This window comes from Dermacentor silvarum, chromosome 1 (genome assembly GCF_013339745.2).
Source record: "Dermacentor silvarum isolate Dsil-2018 chromosome 1, BIME_Dsil_1.4, whole genome shotgun sequence".
NCBI classification, from domain to species: Eukaryota; Metazoa; Arthropoda; class Arachnida; order Ixodida; family Ixodidae; genus Dermacentor; species Dermacentor silvarum.
Window position 1 is genome coordinate 138,954,358 of NC_051154.1, and position 25,699 is coordinate 138,980,056.

Consider the following 25,699-nt stretch of genomic DNA (forward strand, 5'->3'; position numbering starts at 1 on the left):
AACATCGAAGGAGTGTGTTTAGGTTTTAGCACTGGAATAGATGCCCTCTCCCTTTGCGACTGCAGGTTCTATGTAAATGTGTACAAACTCTTCCAGATTCTAGTCACCCTTCCAGTGACCACTGCCAGCGCAGAGAAATTATTTTTTAACAAGTTTACTAAAACACTACTTGCGCTCTACAATGTCTGTGGAACGCATGGTTAGACTGGTGCTTCTATACACCCACAGAGACGTCGGCATCAACTTGTCCGAAGTCATTGACCGCTTCGCTCGCCCGCCGAGAGAAGTTTGTCCTTTAGATAGCGAAGCCGCAAAAATCAATGCAAGTAAAAAGCTCTGTTCCTTCAGGTCCATAATCTCGTAATTATGAAAACGCATGACTGTTCGTTAGCTTTTATAACCGCAGAAATTTTAGCCGTTTATTCTAGCAGTTAGCATCATGACTAAAATTATCATGCGAATACGAAAATTACGAGGACATCAATAACCAATTTGTACCGACCTTGCTCATTGAAAGCCCGGCCCACGTGGCGTTTGCCAAAAACACACTCCGATATTGGGTAGTAACTTGCCGCATCATCTGTGGCTTTTGTTTGTCCTTTTCTTTCCTTTTTAGCTACCTGCTTTTATTTCTTTTTTTGAAACGAAGCAAAACCATCCTTTAATTTTGGGTGCAGAATAATTGTTGCCGCTGTGCAGGCAGTTAAATTACACATTTTCGTACTGATTTCTGCATTATTCCTCTATTATTCTGCCTTTCTGGTGCTGTCGCGACCGCTGCATGGCCCGAGTACATATCACAATTTCTGCGATCATAGTTTTGTTCTTGCCTAGATCATCTGTCTTTCTGTGCGCAAAGTTTACTATCTCTGACTCCGCCACGTGTTTATTTGTCTTGTTTGACGCACAATATACAGTGACGTTTGCTTAAATACGTAGATTTATTGGAGACTTAGACGTATATTTAAATATCGTGTACCCGCCGTGGTTGCTCAGTGGCTATGGTGTTAGGCTGCTGAGCACGAGGTCGCGGGATCGAATCCCGGCCACGGCGGCCGCATTTCGATGGGGGCGAAATGCGAAAACACCCGTGTACTTAGATTTAGGTGCACGTTAAAGAACCCCAGGTGGTCAAAACTTCCGGAGCCCCCCACTACGGCGTGCCTCATAATCAGAACTGGTTTTGGCACGTAAAACCCCATAATTTAATTTTTAAATATCTTGTATCGAGGTGTTGTGTATACAAGCAATGAACTTTGTTTCCAGCGACTCTTTTTTGCCCTTTAGCGAGTTGTATCTTCGCATTTGTATATTCCATTCTATCTTCGCATTTCTAATGTATATTTTGCAGAACTCCTATTTTTATGTGACTTCCACAGATACGAAGATGAGAGGATTGCCCTTCGGACGGCTTTGGGGCACTTAGACGACAGGCCTTTTACGGAGGAAAAGATCTTGGGCGCGTGGCCTCGTGCGTCTGCTGTGTGCAGGGCTACAAAGGCGGTGCTGTGTTTTTTGAAGTGTGCAAGCCTGTATGACCGCCTGTGACGAAACTCAGCGATGAACGCTTAACTGTAAATGTGCAAAGTGTGAACTGTGAACTTCACTCTTCCTTCTCTTTCAATCCCTTCTCCCTCTTCCCCCGTGCAGGGTAGCCTACCGGGCTCAGCATGGTTAAACTCCCTGCCTTTCCCTTATGACTTCTCTCTCTCTCTCTCTCTTTCTCCTACTTTTTATTTGTACTCACTGTTGCGAGTATAATCTCGGTGTAATTACAATACACGACCGGTAACAGCTGCTCCTGCGCAATCTATTGCAACGAGGGACAGTGTCATTGAGGTCTTTCCTGGCCGTTACATATGTTCAAAAATGTAAACAAAGTTCTTGAATGATCAAAATATTCATCAAAATATTTGTCCTCAACTTATTCATTTCATTGCCTTTAGGTTCTTCATATCAGCTGTATACACTGCTTTGCTGGTTTCGAACTAATATAGTTCTAATGTCCGTGTGATATTTTCTTTACTTATTAAACAGACAAAAAAAACAAGGCCGCATTGATATCAGTTATTTCTGCCAGAATTTTTAGGACATCCGAATATATTCTTTTCTGAAAAAATACATATTTTACTTGACAGTGCGTAGCATTCAATAATTCGTTTGCAGCATGTAATATACAATGGCATTGGCAATGCAGTTATTATTCATGCATTTGATCGCTCGACAACTCTATAAAGAGGAGGCCGCGCTGCAACCTGAGCCCCCCCCCCCGAACAAAATTTCTGGCTACGCCACTGCCACGGACGTCCCAAAAATATTGCACATGGGCCTTTTGCAGCTTGCACGTGAATAGATTGTCCTCCATAAAGCTTTGTTTGAGTTTTTTCGCAAGAGAATTAATTATGCTTTCTCATCAATTTGAATTACAATCCAAAGCTATAATGTCTACAGCTAGTGTGTATGTCGTACTTTGCTAATTTTCTGACGAAATTTGCTTTGAAAGCTTGAGTTTGTACAATAAGCCACTTGTGCATGGCAGAAGGCCTGGTAGAGTGAGGAGTTTACTTGCACTTCCACGTGTAATGTCTGCATGCAATGTATCTGTTCTTGATGCATGGGCGCTCTGCATATTTCATCTGTCATACGGTGTGTGCTGCAAACATAATAGATATTATGTAGCACTGTGCATAAGACCCTGACCTGTCTAAAATGTGCGCAGCATGTCCACATGATGTCCCTCGCAGACATGCTAGGGATGTCTGCAAGACATGGAAAGTGCAGCCAAACGATCGTCTGAGGGGCATCTGCAGAATGTACTGTATTCGACACATCTATAGGATATCCATTGGACATTATTGCAGTCACTGAGTAATTACTGGGATAGGGTGCTCAGCATGACGAATGGTAGTGGAAAATGAAATGTATCGTTGCAAATTATGACCACTGCTCATGTTCTCGGCAATCGCTTGGCTTATCTTTTCTTGAACGTGGTGTGGAACGCTGCTAGCCTCCGGATCATGTGCAATGCTCATCACTGGACACCAGCATAAATAAATTGTTTTTTGTTGTTTATAAATGTCAGCTTGCTCACACCAACAAGCGATGTATGAAATCAGGGCCAAGATTTTGTAGCGATGCCTTTTCCGATGTCATTCTCTTTTGCATTTTGTCAGTGGTCACAGCGTCACTCCACCCACATTATTTTAAAGGGGTCTGCAGAATGTGAACGTTGGATGATAAGAGTGGCATAGAATCGAGTGGAAGGCATCACTACATCATACTGGCCCAGAAGCTTGCAGCGCTACACCTGCATGTTAACAAAACACAGCCTGTAACGCTGCTTGGATGCACTCGATGATGGTGCTGATGACTTTGCATTGACACCTGCATTGGAAAAAAAACGGTCATCTTGGTCACGAAAGATGCGGCAAAAGGCAATCTTTAGCTGTCCTTTGGCAATGCGTTGTGGGCTTTTGTATTGGCTTATCTAATGGTTAATAACAGAACATCCCCGTTTTCGTGGCGGGCAGTCGTTAAAATGAAGAAATGGATATAACAAAGTTAGTGTGGCTCCCACTTAAAATTCGATATAGCGAGGTTTTTTACTGTAATCTAAACTGTTTCTATTTCAAGTGGAGCGTTCACAGAACATGTGCCTCGCGTAACTCTTGGAACCTCTTAGCAGCTAGTGGATACGCATGCTGATGGTCAGTGCTCCCTTTGGCAAGTCGAAATTGAAGAAATACTACCGACATGCCATTTTCAACAATTTTTTTTTTTGTGGCATATGTAAAGTGAAGGTTCTGGACCTTGAAATCCTTGAAGAAATAAATATGCCAAGCGTTGGAGCACCTAAATAGTTTACTATAACAGGTTTTCTATGAGCCAATTTTGCTTTCGTTTTCCAGGAGATGTATATTTCTGATGTCATGATGCAGAAGGTAGCAGCTAGTAGCAGCATAACAGACTGTCGAGCGATCCATAGCAAATGTTGAAACCATATGGCCGAAACTATGCCAAAGCGCCTTAATGTGGTGATGTCCTGCTCACACGTGACCACCTTGCGCATCATGACACTACCTTTTTTTTTTCAGTACTTATTAACAGTCTGATCTTGTACACAGAATTTTGTAGTCTAATAGTATATTTATTTTGTGGTAATATTATGGTTTTTCCGCTTGTGCGCAGTAGCTATACTTTGAAGTATAACCAATGGAGGAAAGAATAGTATGAAGCGGCTAGCTCAAGGAAATGTTCTGCATCAACTAGTCGACTTGTGTGCTCTGAAAAAAAGAAAGCAGTGAAACAGCCATCATGAAAAACTAACTTAACACGCTAACCTCCATGTCCTTCCTTCTCTTTTAATGCAAACCATTCTTTGCCTACTTCAGGCACTTTGAGTCTATATATCCGTACGCAGGCGTGATGCCGTGGTGGTCATTTCTTTACTTAAATAAACTTTAGCTGATCTCAGGGTACGTATGACGTCAGGTGAGTGGCATGGCATGACATTCCTGACATGAAAGCCATGATCAAGTCATATGCCGTCGTATTCGTTTCTTTAAATGGATATACATCTGGGTATGTACGACGTGCATGATATGTATATCCATGACATGAATGGAATACATCCGTCATGTCAATTAAGCCATGACTACAGTGTACTAGAAGAGTATCCATGACGTAGGTTTCTCTTGACAGGACGTGACATGCACAATATGAATGCCATTACATTTTTTCATACATGACAATGAATGACATACATATATGTCATGACCTAATGGCATTATAGCCCAGGACAAATGGCCTGATTAACATGAATGACATGTCACGCCATGACATGACACGATATTGTCTTGTTTCTATTGTCACAATGAGGCTCGCGCTCTGCACAGACACGCTCGTCCATCAACTTTTTGAAAAGCCGCGAACGACGTTGGATAGCCAGCTGCTTGCAAAAATACCGATCGCCACAGTATGTAAAATCTGCATTTTTTTTCTGTCACTATTTGTCTCAAAAAAAAAAAAAAATGCAAGAAACGAAAAAAAAAAAAAAGAAATCCGCCAGATTGTCTTATTTACGGGAAATGTAGCCAATGCAGGGTCACGGAATCTGTCTACAAATAGCGTCCGAAATACACTGTAGTCCGAAATCAGCGTCTCGATAGATGGTTGACTACATAGATGACTAAAGCCTGAAACTGGAAAAAAAAAAAAAAAATGCAGGGCCATTGATAGTCACATTGCTAGCGAGACTTTTTATTTATTTTTTCATTTGTTTACGACAAAAAAAAAATGTTTGTGGAAGTAGATCTTCTGAATATTTTTGCGTAAACTGTATCTTGTTTTTGTCGTCATGGTAACGCTTCCGTGGTGGTGTGATGGAGGAGGGAGCAGTATATTGCACACCGACGCTGACATCGAAAAAGAAAAGGCGCGCACAAGAAAAGGTATAAATAACTTTCCTGAATGTTGCAATTTATGCGATTGCTCATGGCACATAAGAGTAGTGTTAGATTGTGTTTTGAACGGCTATGTGCGCAGCAAAGCGCTGTGACGATGGTGCGGAAATAGTGCAGTTTCGATCGATTTACTTCTGCTGCCAGTTGGTGCGCCTAGCTGTTACTTCCGCAATAAATAAGTGGAGGAAGGTCGCAGGAAGCAGTGCGTGCTAAATTACGTATTTCAGTTCATGACATACTGAATAATTCGACACTGCAGCTACTTGACCCGCCGCAACCTGCTCAAACCCGGTTGGCTCGCGCGCGACCGCGTTGTAGGTGATCGCTCTGTATAATAATAATAAAAAAAAAAGGAGAGAGTGGTATCGATTTTTTTTTTTTTTTAATGCTGGCCTTTGCTTTTTACATCCGGTTGCTACTCCACTATAAGTCAACAGTAACCCGCGCTTTTCTTCGTTATAAGTCCGTGCGGGCGCGAATTATCGCTACGAACGAGTATTCATACCAATATTAAGTTCGGTTAATGCACGGGTATATCCTACCCAACGAAAAAAGACCCAACGCTTCCTCTCTCTCTCTCTCTCTCTCTCTACTCTCTCTCTCTCTCTCTCTCTCTCTCTCTATATATATATATATATATATATATATATATATACGCACACGTATGTATGTATGTATGTATGTGTGTGTGTGTGTGTGTGTGTGTGTGTGTGTGTGTGTGTGTTTATTTAGGAGGCGTTGATCCTACCGTACGCCGTGAAGATAGACAGATACGAATGTTGAGATAGCATGTAGGGCGAAATACATGTCACTCATTTATTTGCTTTAGAACCTAGTGTCAAAGATGTATAAATAATATACAGAATAAGAGTGCGTGTGACCTGTGTGACAGTGACCATTGCTTATTTGATTCATCAGTGACAGGGGAACATTAATCTCAAACGCACGCCATGTGCAGTTCTGACTGTTCCACTCGTTGGTAGACAAGTTGAAATCTGACTAATTCTCACTTCACGAGGCCATATACTGCAGTGCATATTTGCAGGTGGTTCATTTCCCTGATATTGAACATATGAATAATTGTCATAACTGAATGCATTTCAAATCTGGTGCATGTAGTTGTGCAAATGCTGAGGGTTCACAGATAAGGTGACATATTTTTGTCATATTTCAGTGAATTTTGCAAAAGATTGTTTTTATTGCTTTACCCTTGTTTTATGTATGATCTTTACTATTTCTAAGAATATGAAAAACAGCCCAAACATTATATCTATTAATTATGCCACTCTTTAAATGTTTTTGTAGTTAAACATGAGCAAACATGTGCACAGGGAGGATGAAAAATTCATGAGCATAAGCAGTGACTCTGGATATTTTGTTCTTCTTGTGTGCATTCACTAGTGTTAATGAACAAATACCAACTCGCCCAAATATCCACCTTTTCAAATGAAAAGAAGCATGTATGGATTCACTTGCATTATGTCATTTTTTTAGTACACGTGCCCACATTCTTGCCTAGAGTGCTCGAGCAGTGTCCTGCAATGCAAATAAAGGATAATACCAAAGCAGCTCACCTTAAGCCAAATCACCTTAAGCCTGGTCAGCACTGCCTAAAAGTATTTGTCACCTACAAGATTAAGTAATTGATTCTGTGCAACATTTGCTATAAAAAATTTTATTTGAATATGAAGACAAACACAAATATGTATGGGCATACTATAAGATGATGTGTTGGCAGATATATTGTCATTCATGCAGTGTTAAGTTAAATGACACTTCCATTCTGGGAAACAAATAAATAAATAGAAATGTAAGGGCACATTCTTGGGTTTGGACTTGTTTTGTACTGTGCCACAGGAAATTATTCAAGTTTGGTCAGTAGTTTATTGACACATTGTGAGGCATTGATTCTGGCACAAGGAATTCTATCCACTATATAGCTTCAAGATTGCTTCAAGATCATGTCGCATCACCTGATCTTTAGCTCCAACTGCCATGATTCATTACCAAAGCCTTGCATTTCAGCACATATTCTAGAGTGAACGTTGTTAGGGTTGAACAGCTAGTTATAAGGTATTATGGCCATATGGTTCCTGGTTGTGTGAAATTTTCACTCTGATAACAGTATAGTGTCATCCTCAGCCTGGCCTCATGCAATAACTTGACTTGCTGCTTAGTCATTTACTGTTTATATATTGCCTGTGTGAACAGTCTTGCTCTGTATCAATGTGCTGGAAATGACACCTGGAAGCTTTGGAAATAACTCAAGGTGCTTTGGTAGGCCAGTTTACTATCAGGTAGGAGCTGACTGAGCATACTTTTAGTTACTATGAATTTGTGGATACTTCTCATTCTGATATCATTGTATCAAAATCCTAAGAAGTGCAGGACAAGAGGAAATGGAAGCTGTATTATGAGAAGAGCACAGTGGAGTCAAAACAAATGTTTTCTGTGCTCTTAGCAATATGTGCTTGTTTTTTGCATCTACAAAGCAGCTGCTTCACTGCAAATGATGGGCATCATACAGCTACCTTCAATGCCCACCATGAACAACAATGATCTTTTTTACTGTAGTCATACTTAGTGAAGTGTAGTGAAGCAAGACATGTTTTTTTTTTTTTTAATATTCCAGATTTTCTTTATTTCAAGTAATTTTCAGTACAATCACAAGTTAGTCTTGTTAATGCTTTCTACAATGCTTCCTTAAAATTTCATAAGTGAAGGTAGAAAAGCTTTTTGACTGATTAGTACTTCATTCTGCTTTGCTTCCTTACCACCATCAATTAATCATCTACAAGTTGACATATTGCAGCACATGTTGTGACTAATATACCTTCAAATGAATAAGTAAGGCATAGAACTGAGAACTAGCAGCGAGGTTTGGTGTGCCTTATTTTTGCACTGGATGCACTTTGATGTTTTTGAGGCATATTAAACGCTCGTAACGCTGAATTATTTCTGGCGGGAATGTGACTCGGTAATTACGAGGATGAGCCAAAGAACCTGCTAGTTAAAAATGGGAAACAAGAGGCATATGTTGACAGTCTAATTATCATAATTTCAATCTTTCACCTACTTTCGGTTGCAGGGTAAGCAGCTGTTACTCTTCCCAATACAAGTAAGATTTTGTTTTCTCGATAAACATAGGATAGACTGCTGCACCTTTGCACTTCTCATTTGACCAGTGATCTCCCGTCTTTTTTTTTCTTTCTTTTTCTTTTTGGTCTCTCTTGCTTTCAGTTACCCAGCTCTCATTACTTCTTCGAGGGTTTCGGAAAAACAGTGCTAGCCATATTTTTGGAATGTTGCTCAACCAACTAGCCCAACCTTTGCACTCTTTGAGGGTATTTTTCTTTACTGTATGGTAGTGTAGAGTAGTGGTTTATTGAAAAAGTTGATAATTGTTAGCTGCTGCTTCTTCATGTCAGTATTGTGTCTTTATTTTGTCTATTTTTGTGTGCTTTCACTCTTTTTTGCTGTGCTTTGCCCTTCACAGAATAAACCTTCAGTTAGTCACTGCTCATATCGTTCTGCCCTAGAATTCTACTTTAGCATCAGAAGGCAATCATATGGCTGATACACATGGTTCCATTGGCACAAGATTTTGATTTGCCGGGTTTCATATTTCCCACCATCTCAAGTGTAGCTTGTGGATGCTGCAGTGCTAGTGGCAGCAAGTGGCTGCCATGTAACCATGCTTGGTAACATCTCCAAAACTGTGCTTGATATTCAGTGCTGTAAACATACTGTAACTGCACTCCATGTATGGTTTTCTTTTAAAATTATTGAAGTCATTATATGTACTTTTATTTCTCTGTTCCTTTATAAAAATTTACTTTGGATACTTATTTAAATGTCTTCTGCTGTATGATCTGTGGTAACTCACTTAGAATGCATTCTGTGATGTTGGGGACTCTGGTTATGCATTAAGTGCAAACAAGGGATCAGAAATTGCATTTGATGTGTTTTGTAAATATTATGCTTGTGTGCGCAGCTGCTGCGCTCCCCTGTGGCGTGTGCGCTCCTACCAGCCATTAGCCTGCTGGCAGTGCCAGGAGCCAGCCTGGAGCCGGCCCGCCTAAGCATGTCGGGACCTTCACCTGGCAAGACCCCCCGCTTTCCTATCGCTGTGGATATTCCTGTTCCACCAGAGCGACGAACATCAGCCATCAATATTGTCACTAACCCCAGCTTTGACGGTGGCTTGGAACAGGCCCCAGAAGAAGCTCTGTAAGTGACTGATTATGTGGTCGTGCTTGTTGAGTGATGGGTGTCTTGTAACACTGCACAGTCTTATGAGTGCCTTGAATGAATGCAGTTACTCCACAATTCAGCCAAAGCACGAGTGTGGATCTAGTCCTGGAACACCACCTCCCCCCCTGCCTCCAAAACAACTTGAAGTTCTCTACACCAAGCCTATTAAGGTAGGAGGTACTAGTTGTGCCTGCAGCAATGATGAATGTTTACACTATTTGTGAATGATCACTTCATATTTCTTTTTGAGGTTACTGATGAGTAGATCAGTAGTTGCCGATGTGGGCCTGTATCTGTCTGTGCGTGTCTGTGTGAGTTCATGTGTTGCCTATTCACACGTGCTTGAGGGCTTACTTACGTAACTGTGTAAAGATTCTCATCTCTCTGGCTAGCTTATCATACTAATCATGTGGGTTATGGATACAAATGTGAGCAACAATATTCTTGTTATTATTTAAAAGGCCCTGCTATGAAGATAGACTGTACTTGCTTAAGTGTATGCTTTTTTTTGGAATTACCAACTGCATTTTAAGCTTATCGAGTTGTCAGTGAGTGTGGGCTGTGTTTGCTGAAATTCGCCTTGTTACTGCTGAATTTTCAATGGTCTCTACTGCATTCATGAAGTCACTTAAAAGATATAAAGGGGAGCGCCAACAAGTGCATTTTCTTCAGTACATACAAAATGTTTTTCATACAAAATGTTTTACAGCCTGTGTCAGCTAATGTTAGCCAAGCTCTTAAAAAAAAAATGATGGAACATACGAGGACACAACTATAATAGTAGTATTCGGTCAGCAGTCGCATACCGCATCCAGAACTATTTATTTCATAATTGAAACATTGATAATTAGATTAGATTAATTAACAATATTTTAATTACTGCATTGAGGGTGTAAATCAAATAGGAAAGTTGGAAACGCGTTCTATCCGATTCAGTTGTTTTCAGTACACTATACCCTTCGTACTTATTGGAGCTTGGCTAACGTTATCTGGGACCTGCTGTATATTGGTGTCATGCGTGCGCCTTATATGGTCACTGAGCATTATCATCATTAAACTTGTTGTGTTTTCATGTGAAAATCAGCCACTTGTGAACAGAATGAATTACTTGCTCTCGAAGTAACCAGGTTAAGTTATTTTAATGCGGCAGCAATCATCATTTTATCCGAAAGGGCATTGGTAAATTCAATGGTGACAGTGCTCGTTGACAATGGAGGCTGCACTTGCAACACAATTATGTTTTTCTAGCTGAGTTAATGTAGAAACAGCATACATTTTTTATAAACAATTTTCTGTTAAAACACTTGCTCTAAAGGCAAGGACAACTTTGCTAGCAGGGTCGCACTTTATTGTGTGGTCTGACACACTAATGTAGCGGGGGGTTTCTACAAAGACTTTAAGTAATATTTAAAAATATACATTTTTAAATAAAAGGACGGTTCCTTTGGAGACATGCCGGCATGTCAGTGGTGGCGACCATAGGGTGACGGGTGATATGTGGTAATTAGTCACTAACAAAAACCATTTATGTAATTTAAAATTTTTTTTTGTTTCACCGGGCTCATCGTAATTGGAAAATTGAAGAAAACTTTCCGTACAAGCCATATCAACTTTTCGATCTAGAAAAATGTGATTACCCGCGAAACTGTGGGATAACGAATTTCGGCTATCGGAGTGCGCGAAACCAAAACTGGGAGGCTGCAGCTAGCGGAAAGCCACACCCCTCGAGGTGACGTGTTTACACCACCTCGAGGGGCGCGGTTTTCCGCTTATTTGTTTCTGTCTCCATGTGAACGTGTGAACATGTCATTCCTGAAATGTCCACAGGCAAAGTGGCAACAAGGCCCTCAACATTGTGGTGTTTTTTAAGTGCAGGAGCACCTTTATTCACCAGTTAATTAATCCTCTGACCTCTTAACTGGCGTCCAAGTGATGGGCATCGAAGGAGGCTCTATTCCGTCATTCACTTGCACTGAGTCGCACTAAAGGGCAGGTGACATTAGAGAGTTTTAGAATTGGGGACCCAAGACTCAGAGTCCCCAGGCCGCGTTGGGTAGGCTGCTCTTGGGTTTAGAGGAGCAACAGAGTTTGAGAATTGGGTCAAACGCAGACAGCGTTGGGTCGAGAACTCGGGACGCCGCAGTGGTAAAAATGAAAAGGTGCTTGAAACCAAAAAAGAAGAAAAATTTTTCTTTCAAGTGAAAACAAACAATGCATTTTTGAGCCAGAAGGGCGAACAATGAAATGTAATAAACGTAATCACTGTGTTAGTACGACGAATTAAATACACATGCTGTTTTAAGCCAAGAAAAGCGAATCAAAGTGTAACGTCTTGAAAAGGGTTTGTTGCCAGTACTTCACGCGATATGCAAATGTCAGTTTCTACAGTCTAGCGCGAGCGCACATACGAAGCTATCGGAGCAGTCATGCTTACCGCCTGAGAGAAAACGGCTTTGTATGACTGCAGCTTGTACGGCTTTTTTGGCTATCTCGCAATTTCTCTTCGACCACGAGGGTGACTCAAGACTGCTTAGGGACCCATGCTAGTTGGCGAGTTTTGCGTTTTCGGTCAGTGTGAACACAAGAACCCAAGACTGGCTTGGGTTCTGCGCACTTGCGGCCCGCGATTTTCTTTGGTCCCCAATTCTAAAACTTTTTGTTGGCTATGCCACAATCCAGTGGGGCCTTCCACATTGTCAAATTTCATAACCCCCCCCCCCCCCTCCCCAATTGTGTGTCTACCAGATGAGAGGTGGTAATTGTCAATTCAATTGGTTTCAACTACACAGTCTCGCAACGCCATCTTTGTCTCGCACCATGCTCAGTTTCACCTGTGTAGACCCTGCTCAATGAATGATAGTAGTATTTGATAAACCAACAATGTTGTCATTGCTTTATGAAAACTGTATTGCATAAACTGGGGTTTGCCAGTAGTTTTCTGATGCTTCATTCACATTTCACACTGCTCTCAGGTTTATAAGGATAGAGGTACCGAATTTTTTGCATTTTGGCAATCTTTACTTTCAATGGAAATTTTTGGACGTAAGCACAATGATGATTAATGGCCTAGAGTCCTTTTTTGTACTTTCCCATATGCACACTTGCATTGCAAGCAAAAGTTTGGAGACCAATGGTGCCATGAAAAATAGTTTTTTCTTCGCAGCCTGGGCATGCCGGTTAAATCCAGTGTCTATCTTTCGTGCGCATGTATATCTTTCGTGCGCATGTTCATCCAGTGCAATGTATTTAAGCAATTGCACATTGCAGAGCTGTGCTAGAAGAAATTCAGATTTTTTGCTGATGCTGTGCTCTCCAAACTTTTGCTTGTAAGTGTACATTTCATTTCAATTGTCTTATAAATTGCCAACAACATGCTTTTGGTTGAACAATGCTACACTGTAGCAGTTTCTTTTTTATATGAAAATGGAAATATATTTAAGCAATTCCACATTGCAGAGCTGTGCTAGAAGAAATTCAGATTTTTTGCTGATGCCGTGCTCTCCAAACTTTTGCTTGTAAGTGTACATTTCATTTCAATTGCCTTATAAATTGCCCACAACATGCTTTTGGCTGAACAATGCTACACTGTGGCATTTTCTTTTTTATATGAAAATGGAAATATAATTGCACTTTGCTTTTTGTACTAATTCCTGAAAATGTTGCCGATTGTTATGCAGATATTAAGCCTCTATTTGCTTTAATTGGCTGGCATTGACGTGGTCATTGTGGTGATTCAGTATTGATTGCTCAATGCAGAAGGGTATTTTATTTTTTTATTTTAAGCCCAAGAAATCCAAATCGAGAGAAGGGTCCCGAGGCTCGAAGGATTTTGGAGATGGAAAAGATGGCCCTCAGCTCTGGAAGCTGCACATATCGCAAGAGAGCCCCCCAAAGCCTTCACAGAGCTCCTCTGGTGAGCAGCTGGTCAATGTAAAATATAATTTGTATATAGAGCAGACACCCGCCACGGTGGCTCAGTCAGCTAAGGCGTTGTGCTGCTGAGCACGAGATCGCGGGATCGAATCCTGGCCATGGCGGCCGCATTTCGATGGAGGCGAAATGCGGAAACGCCCATGTGCTTGCGTTGTAGTGCATGGTAAAGAACCCCAGGTGGTCAAAATTAATCCGGAGCCCTCTACTACGGCGTGCCTCATAATCAGAACTGATTTTGGCTCGTAATAACACAAAATGAAGAATGAATGAATGAAGAATATAGAGCAGAAACTTACTGATAAGTTTTCCGTGGGATGACATGACGGAAATGTACCGGCCAGAACAATGTGTTAATGCCTGTGGGGATGCGTGACTCTCACGCGTCCCCTGATGTTGTTTTCCCCGCATGGCTCCCGTAATCCGGCTTCGCTGCGTAGCTTTATGGCGGCGGAGTTGCAGCGTATTACGAGAGATGGCGCTAGTGTTGCGCTGCTAACGCCACCTGACAGCGGGGGGTTAGGCGGGCGCAGAAGGGAGAAGGCTGTTCCTCTTGGGGTTGGGGGTCGGTGAGCGATGCGGACGTCCCGCGCGTGCGCCGATCCACGCCTCGCGAGACCGTCTCACGTGGCTAAGAGGAGGGCACCGGTATGGACGAACACGGATCGTTCGAACGCGTCACCGTTCGTGTGACTGTACACGTGAACGACTAGGCGATGGTGTCATAGCATGGGGCGAACATATTCACTCGCTTATCCGGTCGCGGTGAGTCGGACTTACTTGATTTGTCGCGCGTCTATGTGAATTTTCTATGCATTGTAACTCGGCTAGCGTGTATTAGTGTATGAAAGGTGCAATAAATGCCCTTTTGATTGTTAGCACTACTGTGTTGTTGTTCCTTTGTCCCAAGAGCCCGCGTGAGACCCCGCATGCCAGACATGCTGCTGAATATGAAAGTAGATTTATTATATCTTAATTTGACAGAATTTCGATGTCAGTGCTTCAGAATTCTAAGTTTTCACTTGTATTTTTTATTTTTGGGAGAGAGAAACTCCCCAGTCGGAGCAGTCGTGCAGTCGGAGTCTGAATATATATAGAATGGCGTACCTTAAGGTGTCCGAAATTTCGGTCGTACTTATACTTTAAATTTATGTACCAGTGATGGCGCCTCAAAGTAGTCCGAATAATTGAGCTTGTTTGAATTGCTGGAGTTGAAATAATCGGTCGACGCCAGTTGTGAATCGGCCAGTTGCTGAACAGAGGCTTCAGCTTTACGAGGAAAAACAGGCCATTGAAAACTACCTGGTGTTGTCTGACGCAATGACTGAGCGTTACGAGGGGCTCATAAAGCTGGCCTGGCTCAGAAAAGTATTGATGCCATTGAGTCTGGCCAGGTGTTTCTGACTGATGCTAGAACCTTTCTGAAAACATAACAAAGTGTCAGCTGTCAATGAAAAAATCATATGATGTTAAGACATCTGAGCAGCTTCACTCAACTTGAAATAAACTAATTACAGCAGACTGTGTGAACCGGTTTGTTGTCTTCATTTAAATTAAAGGGAAACTCGTGTATTTAGAGGCAGATCAACGTTGTTTTATAGCAAGCAAATACTTTCTGGAATAATGCTTGTTAATTTTAAGTGTTTGAAATAGCTTAGGACGGTGCCCAGCAGCTGGCATTTATTAGCTCCAAAGTGCTCCGAAATCTGTATCTGGATGCTCCAAACTGCTCCAAACTTAGGATTTTGCTGCTCCAAAAATTGCTCCAAATCTCAGTTTGTCAGTGGCACCACTGCATAACTCCTCATCTGCACTGTCTCCTTCGAATTAGTCACCTTGAGCATGTAAAAACCGATCCGAGCGTGTCTCCCACAATTCCATGCATCCGTGGGAGTCTTAAGGTGTGAGTGCATTGAGGACCTCCTGCTATTCCGACTCGATCTCTTCAACTGTGCTAAATCGATGCGCTTTCAGCCTCAATATCATTTTAGGGAACAAGAAAAAGTCACAGGGGCCAAGGTCAGGTGAATAGGGTGGGCGTGAAAGCACTTTGATGTGTTTGGAAGTCGGGAACTGTTAAACTGGTGATGTATGAGCGGGTGCGTGTTTTAGTGAAGAAGCCAGTTGTTGTTCTTCCACTTCTCTGTACGTTTGCGCCAATGCTTAAAGGGCCCCTAAACCACCCAGAGGTCTAAATTTAGTTGTGGTGTTGCAGTTGTGCACAAGTCTACAACGAACACGTAGCTGCGAGAATTTTTCGAAATGGTGCCGTAATAGTGGAGTTACACGAGTTTGATGATCGAAAAATGGCCCTCGCTCGTTTCGCTCTTTCCTTCGCTACTCTCCTTGTCGGCTGGTCTCTCCTCCTCGCCGAGTGCTGCTCCATATGTCACATGACATACGTCATTGCCAACGCGCTTCTCAAAACACTACCTACTTCCGGTTAAGGCACGTCCACGCTAGCGGCAAATATACCGACGGTGAACCGGCTTCCCGTGCCCTAGAACGTCTGCCGCGCGAGAGGTGTCCGAAGTAGACGGTAGTTCAGCCGGCGCACCGCCCGCAGCACGATCAACGGGCCAATCGACCACTGCGAAGTTGCGCCTCTCCGCCACCTGCGATGAAAACATCGGCTGTAGGTTCTGTTCCAAGCAAAATAATTTTCCCTAGATAAAGTGATGCGTAAATTGTACATTTTATGAAGAACGATATCCACTGTCAAACGTTAAACATGAACTCGAGAGTTCCGATACTTGTCGAGCTCAGCTGCCGTGCACGGGAGACGACCGGCTCGGCTGTGCTCGCATCGCAGCTAGCCGACGGCGCCGCTAATATAAGCGTGTTGTCTTCTTCGTGTACAATTATTGCGAAGAGCGATAACAACGGTAAGAAAATATTGCGGCTTGTGAGCGTTAGTAATTCATTTCGAAGCGCCGTCCATTTTAGCTTTGAAGTGAGCCGGAAAAGGCCTAGCGACGATATCGGTGCCGTCGAGCGATCGGTGGCGGTGAGGCTACCGCATAAATTGGTCCCGGTCTCATACTCTCTACGGCAAGGAAATCTTGCCATTCTTGAGGAAAACCACCATCGAACGGCGACCCACGAATGGCAAACGGCATGCGGCGAGTTACCGTGCTGATAACGGGGACGTCGACTCAGCGCTTCTTTGCTACCCGCTGTTGCTGCGGTGCCGGCCCTTGTTCAGGCGAAGCGTGCCGCTATAGACTGTGTTGCGCGCTTGTCTATAGAAAGGCCAACACTGTCGTACTCTGTTTGCGTAGCTAATCAGACTGCTAAGCACCACTGTGTTGGAACACGAGCGATTTGGCACTTGCGTTGCGGGCTGTAATTACCGATTCGCAAGGGCCCACAAGCCAGCAACACGACAAGGAAGAGCAGGGAGCGCGCATACCTGCTAGCAGACAAATCGGAAGTCGTAGGTTCTTGTTCCAGCAATGGGCATCATCACCGACGCTGACATCACCAGATTCACCCTGCTGACATCGTGACAACCGCTGGGGATACCGGAAAGGCCAGAAGAGGAGGACAGCATTGTTTTTTTGGTCTTGTGGCGCGCCCGCGGCGTGTAGCGCTGCAGCGTTTGGCATCGTTGATCGTGATGGCATTCTGCACTCGATGCACGTGTTTACTTGAAATGTTCAAAAAATATCTGAGGTGGTTTAGGGGCCCTTTAATCTCTTCAAAACCTCGCAGTAAGACTTGTTACTGACAGTTTGTCTAGGAGGTACGATTTCTTTGTGGACAATTTTGTGAAGGAAAAAAAAAGATCAGCATGAACTTCACATGGCCACGAACTTGACGACAAGTGCCTTTTTCGCCCGTGGTGAATTGGGTAACTTCCACTGCAACGACTGCTGTTTGGTTTCAGGATCATAACCGTAAACCATTGTTTCATCACTGGTTATGTCATAGGAGATGAAGTTGGGGTCGTTTCTGACTTGTTGCGTCATTTCCGTGGATGGCATCAGTGCCATTATTCGGAATTTGTTCCAAGTGGATATGCCTTGCACACTCACTAGCTACAATTCGTTGATTGAAATACAGTCAACGTCTGATTTTTTGGACTTGCTAGGGCCGCGAAAACGTCTGAAAAATCGGGCAGTCCGAAAAAAAAATGAATGCAGGCCTTTTATGCCCCCAAGGGCTCAAATCACTACAGGCACGTCCGAAATAGCTCTGAAGGTCTGCCAGTACACATATTGGGCGTATCGGTGCTCGTACTGTGGCAGGAGATGGCGGATGCACGCGTGTATAATTAAGGTATACATACATACTGCGTCCCGTGATAGTTGCCTCTTCCTACTCTTGGTATGCTTCACCGCAATATTTTGCATATTCTTCACCGCGTAACACTACTGTACTGACGCGAAGCTCACTTTCGGGAACCGGCATTATGCAATGCGTCATGCTTTCCGAGTTTCGAAGCCATTGGCGAGGATTACAAAGGCGGAGTCAGTGCCATTGCTGACAGTGGCGAATTCTTTCAATGATAAACACGGCATTGAACATCAAGAAGCTTGGTAGCGAATGTTGAAGCAGCTAGGCCGAGCGATGCCGCGGTGGTGGCTACGGCTGCCAGCAGATCTGCCTGCGAGAACGCCTGTTTAGAGTGCACTAGAAGGGGGGAGTGGGTCCAGCAGACGCCTTGGCAAGCGCCGAGGGTTAAGCAAAAAACGTTGAAATTGTGGCAGTGCTGCCGTCGCCTTATTCTGAATCTCCGGCCAATAAACGTTGGCTCCGGCTGTTTCGGCAGTGCTCATTAGCTGAGGCGAGCTCACGGGCTGAGTAGCTGTCATCTGCTCGATGCACCATCGTTGTTGCGTCGTTTGCATTCTTTCCGCCGCTCTTTTTCCATTTTATTTACAATAGATTGGTGGGGGATGATATCAATGTTGCCGCCACCAAGTATCCGCCTGTCAGAGCTCCGTGCAGCTGTGGTAGGGTTTCCGACGCGACAAGCGTCCGGCCGGCACGTGGGGCCGCTCATTCGGGAGAAAGCGACGGTGGCGCCACCAACTTTTCAATAAAAGCCTGCGTTGGAACCACTCCCCCAATTTAGTACACTCTAGCCTGTTCAAGGCGGCAAGATAATCAAAATGGCCGCAGTGGTGACTTCGATAACGCCGTTTCAGACCTGGGGTCATGGCAAAAAGTCCGGAAAATTGGATGGTAAAGGGTTCTTGCGTCCGAAATTTCAGACATTCTTATACATTGACTCCATGGGGCATGTGGCGGTGCTGCGAAGGCGTCTGAATTATCGGGCATGTCCGAAAAATCAGGCGTCCGGAAAATCTGTCGTTGACTGTATGTGCCATAGAGAACTATTAATAAGTGTAATTATGTTAATTAAGCATACCAATTTTTCATAGAAGTAATGGCTGCCTCAACGACTATAATTTAGCTCAAGGGTTAGAATTGTGCTATTCGCCACAGGCAATTTAAAAAAATTTGGTCAGAAAAAAGAACACCCTGTGTAGTAACACTCATTTATAACAAATTCAGGCAAAGTTGACTTTTGTTGCAGTTAGCCTTTAATGACAGCCTTTACACCAGCAAAATGTTTGTGGTAATATTCAGCCAACTTCCCCAGTGGGTGATAACATTATAAACAAGCTGAGGCTAAAACGAAAGACGGAAAAAGGCATTTTTTAGGCTTTGAAAGACCAATATGGGCACGATAAAGGTGACCCTAAAATATATATAAATCCATAGTCTATGTTTATATGTTAAGTAGGCATGATAAAGACGTAAGGAAACAAATAGACATTTTGCCTAAAGTTCCAGTCTATAATTATGACAAATGGATCTGTAAGAAGAGGAGGAAGTGTTAAATTCATTTTTTGAAAAAACATGCAATTCGAACCAACTGCAAGCATCTGCACCAAGGTGACCGTAGTTACTGTCATATTTATACCAAGCATCTGTCCCCATTCTTCCATACAACACAATTTGCAAGTCGTAACAATGTGCTAGTGAGGCACACCAACTGGAGAAATTAAGATATTTTGAAGAATCATGAATTCCTTGAGTATCTGTGTACTTGTATTTGCATTCTCTGCTGGCATATCTTCAAAATGCCCGAGTTCATTTTTCTGCCTTAGCCTTTGTGATTTAAAGTGTAATTGCACATATCAAGGTCTCATTGATAAGCCATGTCGCAGTGCCTTGAATACAAGCCTTATGAAAGCAAATAATGTGAACATAAATTTCAGCTGTGCGTTTTTCATGGATATAAGACTGGTTTGATGCTCTAAGATGTTTACCAAACTGTTGGCTATTTGAAGTGAGACTGTAATACATTTGGTTTTAACTTCCATATATTGGCTGCGGTGTTTATGTTCCTAAATGTAGCACAGCGATTTTTGTCATGTTAAAATGTGTACGAGTCTTCGTAAATGCTTGGAAATAATGAACAAATTCTCTCTACCCAGGGTGCAATTGTCAGCAACTGGCATCATTACTGCAAGACAACTATGCTATGAAGCATGAACTACTAACATATAAGGATCGGATAAAATCTCTTACTACTAAACTAAAACAGTTTGAAGGAATATCGGTAAGCACAGTCTTTTTATGTGCACCGGGGAGGAAATGGGGCAATTGATGTGCATGTTGTACTGGCCACATGGTGTTCTTGCCTTTATTTGCTATATATTTAATAAAATGTCTAAGAGAGAGAAGGATGGAGTGCTATTAGTGCCACATTTGTATTACTGCAGGAAGTGATGAAGGAGCTTCAACAGAATGTTGAAAGAGTGTCGGAAGAAAATAAAAGGCTCAAGCAGTATGAAAAATGGTGAGTGTGTGAAAGGAGATAACATTCACATGATATTTGCAAAACACTGAATTGGCTTTTTGGATGGCTACACCCAGATTGAAAAATTCAGCAGCCTTGGTTACTTGCTTCCTTACAGCTGCTTTAAGTGGGCCTGTATGCTTCTTCTTTGGCTTCTCGGAAGTTTCGCTTTGCAGAAATGTACAGTTCCACAGTCTGAGTATGTCTGAATGGGATTTATTAGAAAACAGTGAATAGGGTAGGATTAAAGGGAAACAGTAATTATATGAAGTGCATCTATGAAACTCAAGATGACAGAGGCGCATCTTCACACAGTTTAATTTGGTCTGAAACTGTTTTACTGCAAATGGAATTTATGAGTTGGGAACTGGGTTGATCATGTTAGTGGAATTTGTACATTCGTTTGTATGCTTGTCACACTTTGGTTTAGGGATGTCATGACATGACGTGTGATGCCAAAATATATATATGTATATAGGGTGTCCCAGCTATCACGCAGCACGATTTAAAAAAAGAGGAACGGCGCTACGCGAAGAAAACATAGTGCGTATTGTTTTCAGTACAGTGGAGTAGCCGCCAGTAATTTTTTCGTTACTGCGATTTTATTAGGTAATTGTAATTAATTATCTAACTCGAGAAGTACTGCCCTAATTATCAAAGTGTCAATGAGAAAATTGTAGAGCAACATGAAAAACTCCTGATACAGCTTTCTGTTGCTCAATACGTGGTACATAAAAGTGTTTTTCCGAGTGTGAAAGAAGCCTGCGAATACACGCAAAATTGCCACGCGACTGGCCGCAAGTGTGCTTGACTACTGTTCTAAGAAATATTGCGCTTCATATATGCCTTGCCTATCTGCAACTCAAAAACATTAAAAGACAACAGAAAATAACAAATGAACTGCTTATATTGCAATAATGAAAACTGTTCATAATGAATTAGTCATAAGAAAACTCTGGAAATTTGGGTGGTTTTCTGAAGTAAAAGTTGGCACAGAAAGTAAAGGTTAAATGCATGCTAAATCATCATGATGTGTGTGCACATTAGACAACAGTAAATTGTGCAAGCAGCACAAGCACTCCTGTACCTTTCAACAAAGCCATCTAGTGTCATTACTATTCAAATGCATGTAAAACACAAAAATGCTCTCATTTAGTAACTGCTCAACCAATTTGAATGCAATTTCATTGTATGGTGGCAGCGCTACTTGCCCCAGTAGTGCTGTCGCAATACAATGAATGTTCATCAACTCGTCCAGTTTTCTATTCTGACGTTGAATGTAATTTATTGGATTAAATGAAAATGTTACTTCTAGCAGCATGTCGCAACAACAAATTTAGGTCCGCAATTCATTTACCAAAAATTTAACAAGTTTACACGTCAACTTTACACAATAACAAACAGATACATAACAGTTCTGTAAATTTCAATATTAGAGCATCTAACCTGAACAGAATCGATGCAAAATACATTGCTCTAAATTGTGCCAATAATTTTTTCATTGGACTTCTACAAACTAAGCATTTGATGTGAATTATGAACTAACATATTGTGATTCCGTGCTTTAGATGCTCTTGTAGATGCAGGTTGCTGAATTGTAATATTTGTTTTGGTGTGGAATTACAGAGTTATAAAATTAGTGCTCAAGTTCGTTTTGAAGTTTACCAACTTTTTGGCGGTGTTTCTAAAATGTTTGAGTCTAATAAAAAAACCTGCTTAACAGTGATTAATATACAAGTTCTTTTGTGTTTTTTTTCTGTGTGCTGTAGTATCCTTGTTACCTGTCTTGGTAGGTCAAATGGCACCTGTATAAAGTCAATTCACATTCGTTTTAACATTTTGTGTTTGTTTGGACAACTTTTTCTAGCATTACAGAGGCCAAGACTACAGAACAAGAGAAGCATGACCTTTTTGAACAGCTCAAAGATGCACAGTCACAGTACAAGTATGATGGTGGGTACTGGAATTACTGCTGTGCAGCTGAAATTCTTACCCAGCTCCAGATTATTGAATAAGTGATCTCTAATTGATGTTTGATAACTTCCACCCAGTGGATGAATTTGGGTTGTCTGATTTCCATGACTTATTGCACATTTCTTTTTGTGAAGTGCTCCCCTCTTGTCACTTGGCTTTTGTTTGGACACACTGAAGATTATATGCTGCCAAGTTGCCATCGCCAGAACATTTTTCTAAAGCAATGGCTGGAGCAGTTAAAGCTTTCTTGTCTTTGGCTGTGCCTCAGAAAGCAGGCATTCATTTGCGTATGGTGTGATCTCTAATTGGAAAGTGACTCTAAATTTTGTGATAAACAGCACAATTCTGCTGCTACAGCTGAATTTTTTTGAAGGGGTGGACATTATACTTGTACAATAAATTGCAGCCTAACATCAACTAACCAAGTGTTACTAATTAACTTTTAAATTGATTACTTTAGGCTGCATATTGCAATTGCAGAATTGGAGCAAGGCAGTGCTGAAGTCTTGTACCATCTTGCACATTCCATCTGTATATTCACCTCGCTTAATGGCATTGTGCCGTTGCTAGACTACTTCCCTCGAGATTTTGTATTTTTGGTATTGGATGCAACTACATTGTTGAAGAGCAGATATTTGTCTTTATCTTATATTTAGGATCTCCAGTTATACAGCACAGTTCGCTACAACAAGGTTAGGTTCAATGCAAAAAATTATCCAACGATAAAAGCCTCTGAAATTTCATCTGAAAAAAATATATTCCCCCTCCCAAAAAAACGAATTTTCGGGTGGAAATGAAAGCTAAAAGAGTACGTCAATTGTGGAAAAATAGAGCTAGAAGTGCTCAATCATAGTTATGGGTGAACTGCAGGCAAATTTGTAACTGTGGGTTTATTACAGGCTTTGGTGAAAATTGCTAGTACAAGTGCTTAAAAACATTGTTTGCATGTTTTTAGGGGTGTGCAAATTGTGATGTTTGAGGCCGAATCAAATACGTATTGAATGGTGCCAGAAGTGAATCGAATAGAATATCAAATACTTTTCGAATAGTTTTCGAATAATGGATAGTTGGTATCACAATTAATATAAAATGATGTTGACATCCCAGTGTCCTTAAAGTCGGCAAGTTTCTGTCATTACATAGTATGCTGTTAAGCGTTGTTTATTAAAAGCACGAACGGAGCATCTCGAGCAAACAGGTAGCTTCTTCGCATGCACAGGGCTTTTGAGAGAGTGCAAATTATCATTGTACCGCTTGAAAACTTAAGTGGCGTAGCCTGCTCTACTACGCAAGTTCTCATGTTTATGTCTATAGTCTCTATACTATGCCTGCAGGGTAAAAATGTACCGTACTGTTGCTCTAATTTTATGTTTATTTGGGTGCAGCTGATATTTTAAGATATCTGAAAAGTATTAGAAAAATATTTGCATATATGAATAGTGACTATTCGATTCGAAGACTGAATCACATAGGACACTATTCGCTTTGTTATTCGCACACTCCTACATGTTTTATAAAGTGTGTAGAGTGTTTATCCAGCGTCCCGGGAGGACTAAATGTGGCAGTGAGTTATCATTTGCGTGGGGGTGGGGGGGGGGGGGGGGGGCGTGTCGTGGGTGATGTACGTGATGTAAGGGTAAAGTTTAAATGTTGGGGGTAATTGGGGGCTTTGCAGAATATTATTCATGGAAGTGCTCGAAAGCATTTGTGCATTATATGCATGTTTTGCTGGCATCCTGGCTGAACTAATGTACCATCTAGTTTCTTGGAAGGAAGTGGGGGTATGTTAGTGTGGGCAAAGTTTAGAGTGTGTAGGTTAATTATGGGCCTTGGAGAAAATTTCTTATAGGAGAGGTCAAAAGCAACAGCTTTGCAGGAAATTGGGTTGTGATTCTACAAGGTCGTACAAGTTTGATTTGTTTTTGTAGCAGTCTAATAAATGGCATGCATTTTGGGTGGCCTGCTTAGTTGCGCTGTCTGGATTGCTTTGTGCAGTGGACCACCTGAGCCAGCAGGTGAGTCAGCTGGAGCGCGAGAAGCAAGAACTGGAAGGGGCCCTAGCCAAGTTACAGCAGGAGCATGACCAGCTGCTCATCTCCACCCAGAATTCTGTCTCCTTTCAGTTCCACACAACAGCCATGCTTGAGGTGAAGAGGTGCGCACCCCACATCAACTGCAGCCGCCCTTAGTAATAAATGGGCCCTTGTGTGGTAACTCCATGTCTCTGCTCTCTGCTTTCTAGGCTTCTAGAAGAGCTCAAACAAAAGTACCAAAATGACAAGGAAAATCTCACACATAAGGTTCAGGTGAGTTTGTAACAGTAGTCTTGCTTCTTGCTGCCCCTGTTTCCTGTGTATCGCTGTGCGCTACATATACCTAAGCCTAGAGAATGTGACAAAAACCTGGACAGAAATTACCACATAATCACTACACCTGCTTTTGCTCCATGGACTTCTTTAGTACAAATTTGGTCTTGTGGCGCTTTCTGCCATGCTTTTCACACGTGAGACAAGGCTAGACACATGAAATCCAGCTTCAAAGCATCTCTCAGCACGCAGTGCTTAAGGCCACAGCTGGTGCATTTACAAATTGTTACACTTAGGTCGTATGCAGGGGCAGGCAAACTGTGACTCACGAGCCCTATGCAGTCTTTCGAAGGTCCACATGTGGCTTGTGACTGGCTACCTTCTCGAGCAGTACTTTTCTTTTTCCAATTTTTACCGATGCTGTTGTATCACCTTTATTGTGAAAGCGGACGCTCTCTGTAAACTTGGGTATTACGCGATCTCATAAACCAAATCGGTGTTTCTTAGAAAAGAGGAGAGAGGTCAAAAAACAGCTGTGGTATAAAATCTGAAAATTCCATAATCGGTGCAGTGATCAAGAGCAGCTGACTGCCTTTGATCAATTCACTCGATAGGACGTGACTTCTTTTTTTTTTTTCTCATGTGTGAAAGACACATGTAGTAGTGTGGCAGGAGAAGTCTGTACGCAAAAAAACTCTAAAGCATATACCACTCAAGGAAACTTGGATTATAGAACTGTGTTAGCCCATCCTTCATGCATTTTCCGAAATGTTGTTTCTGTGGATTCAGCCCTGTAAAATATTGACAGCAGAATGAAGTTGCAGTGATCCCTTGTTTGTGCGATATTGCAATTTCAATGAACAGGTATCTGTTTGGTATAGCTTAACTGTACTGCTTACCGCAGTAGTGCTCTAATTGTCGTCCAAAGTCCTTTGAGAGAGTTCAAGTTGGCAGGT

The 25,699-nt window shown here is 42.1% G+C and overlaps 1 protein-coding gene across 5 annotated transcripts in view; it reads left to right on the plus strand.

Moving 5' to 3' along the window:
- The first annotated feature begins 5,334 nt into the window (after nt 1-5,334).
- Nucleotides 5,335-25,699, plus strand: part of LOC119436126 (centrosomal protein of 89 kDa-like) — a 68,568-nt gene continuing 48,203 nt past the window's right edge. Inside the window, exons 1-10 of one of the 5 annotated variants that reach the window (XM_037702886.2) lie at nt 5,345-5,450; nt 8,551-8,580; nt 9,457-9,692; nt 9,781-9,886; nt 13,500-13,629; nt 20,099-20,223; nt 20,387-20,463; nt 22,331-22,416; nt 24,433-24,592; nt 24,680-24,743. In XM_037702886.2, coding sequence (XP_037558814.1) covers nt 5,382-5,450; nt 8,551-8,580; nt 9,457-9,692; nt 9,781-9,886; nt 13,500-13,629; nt 20,099-20,223; nt 20,387-20,463; nt 22,331-22,416; nt 24,433-24,592; nt 24,680-24,743 — 1,083 coding nt within the window. In that variant the 5' untranslated portion in view covers nt 5,345-5,381. Of the gene's footprint in view, nt 5,451-8,550; nt 8,581-9,456; nt 9,693-9,780; nt 9,887-13,499; nt 13,630-20,098; nt 20,224-20,386; nt 20,464-22,330; nt 22,417-24,432; nt 24,593-24,679; nt 24,744-25,699 lie in introns of all 5 variants that reach the window. The other 4 variants (XM_037702888.2, XM_037702885.2, XM_049660919.1 and 1 more) reach the window with 4 other exon arrangements.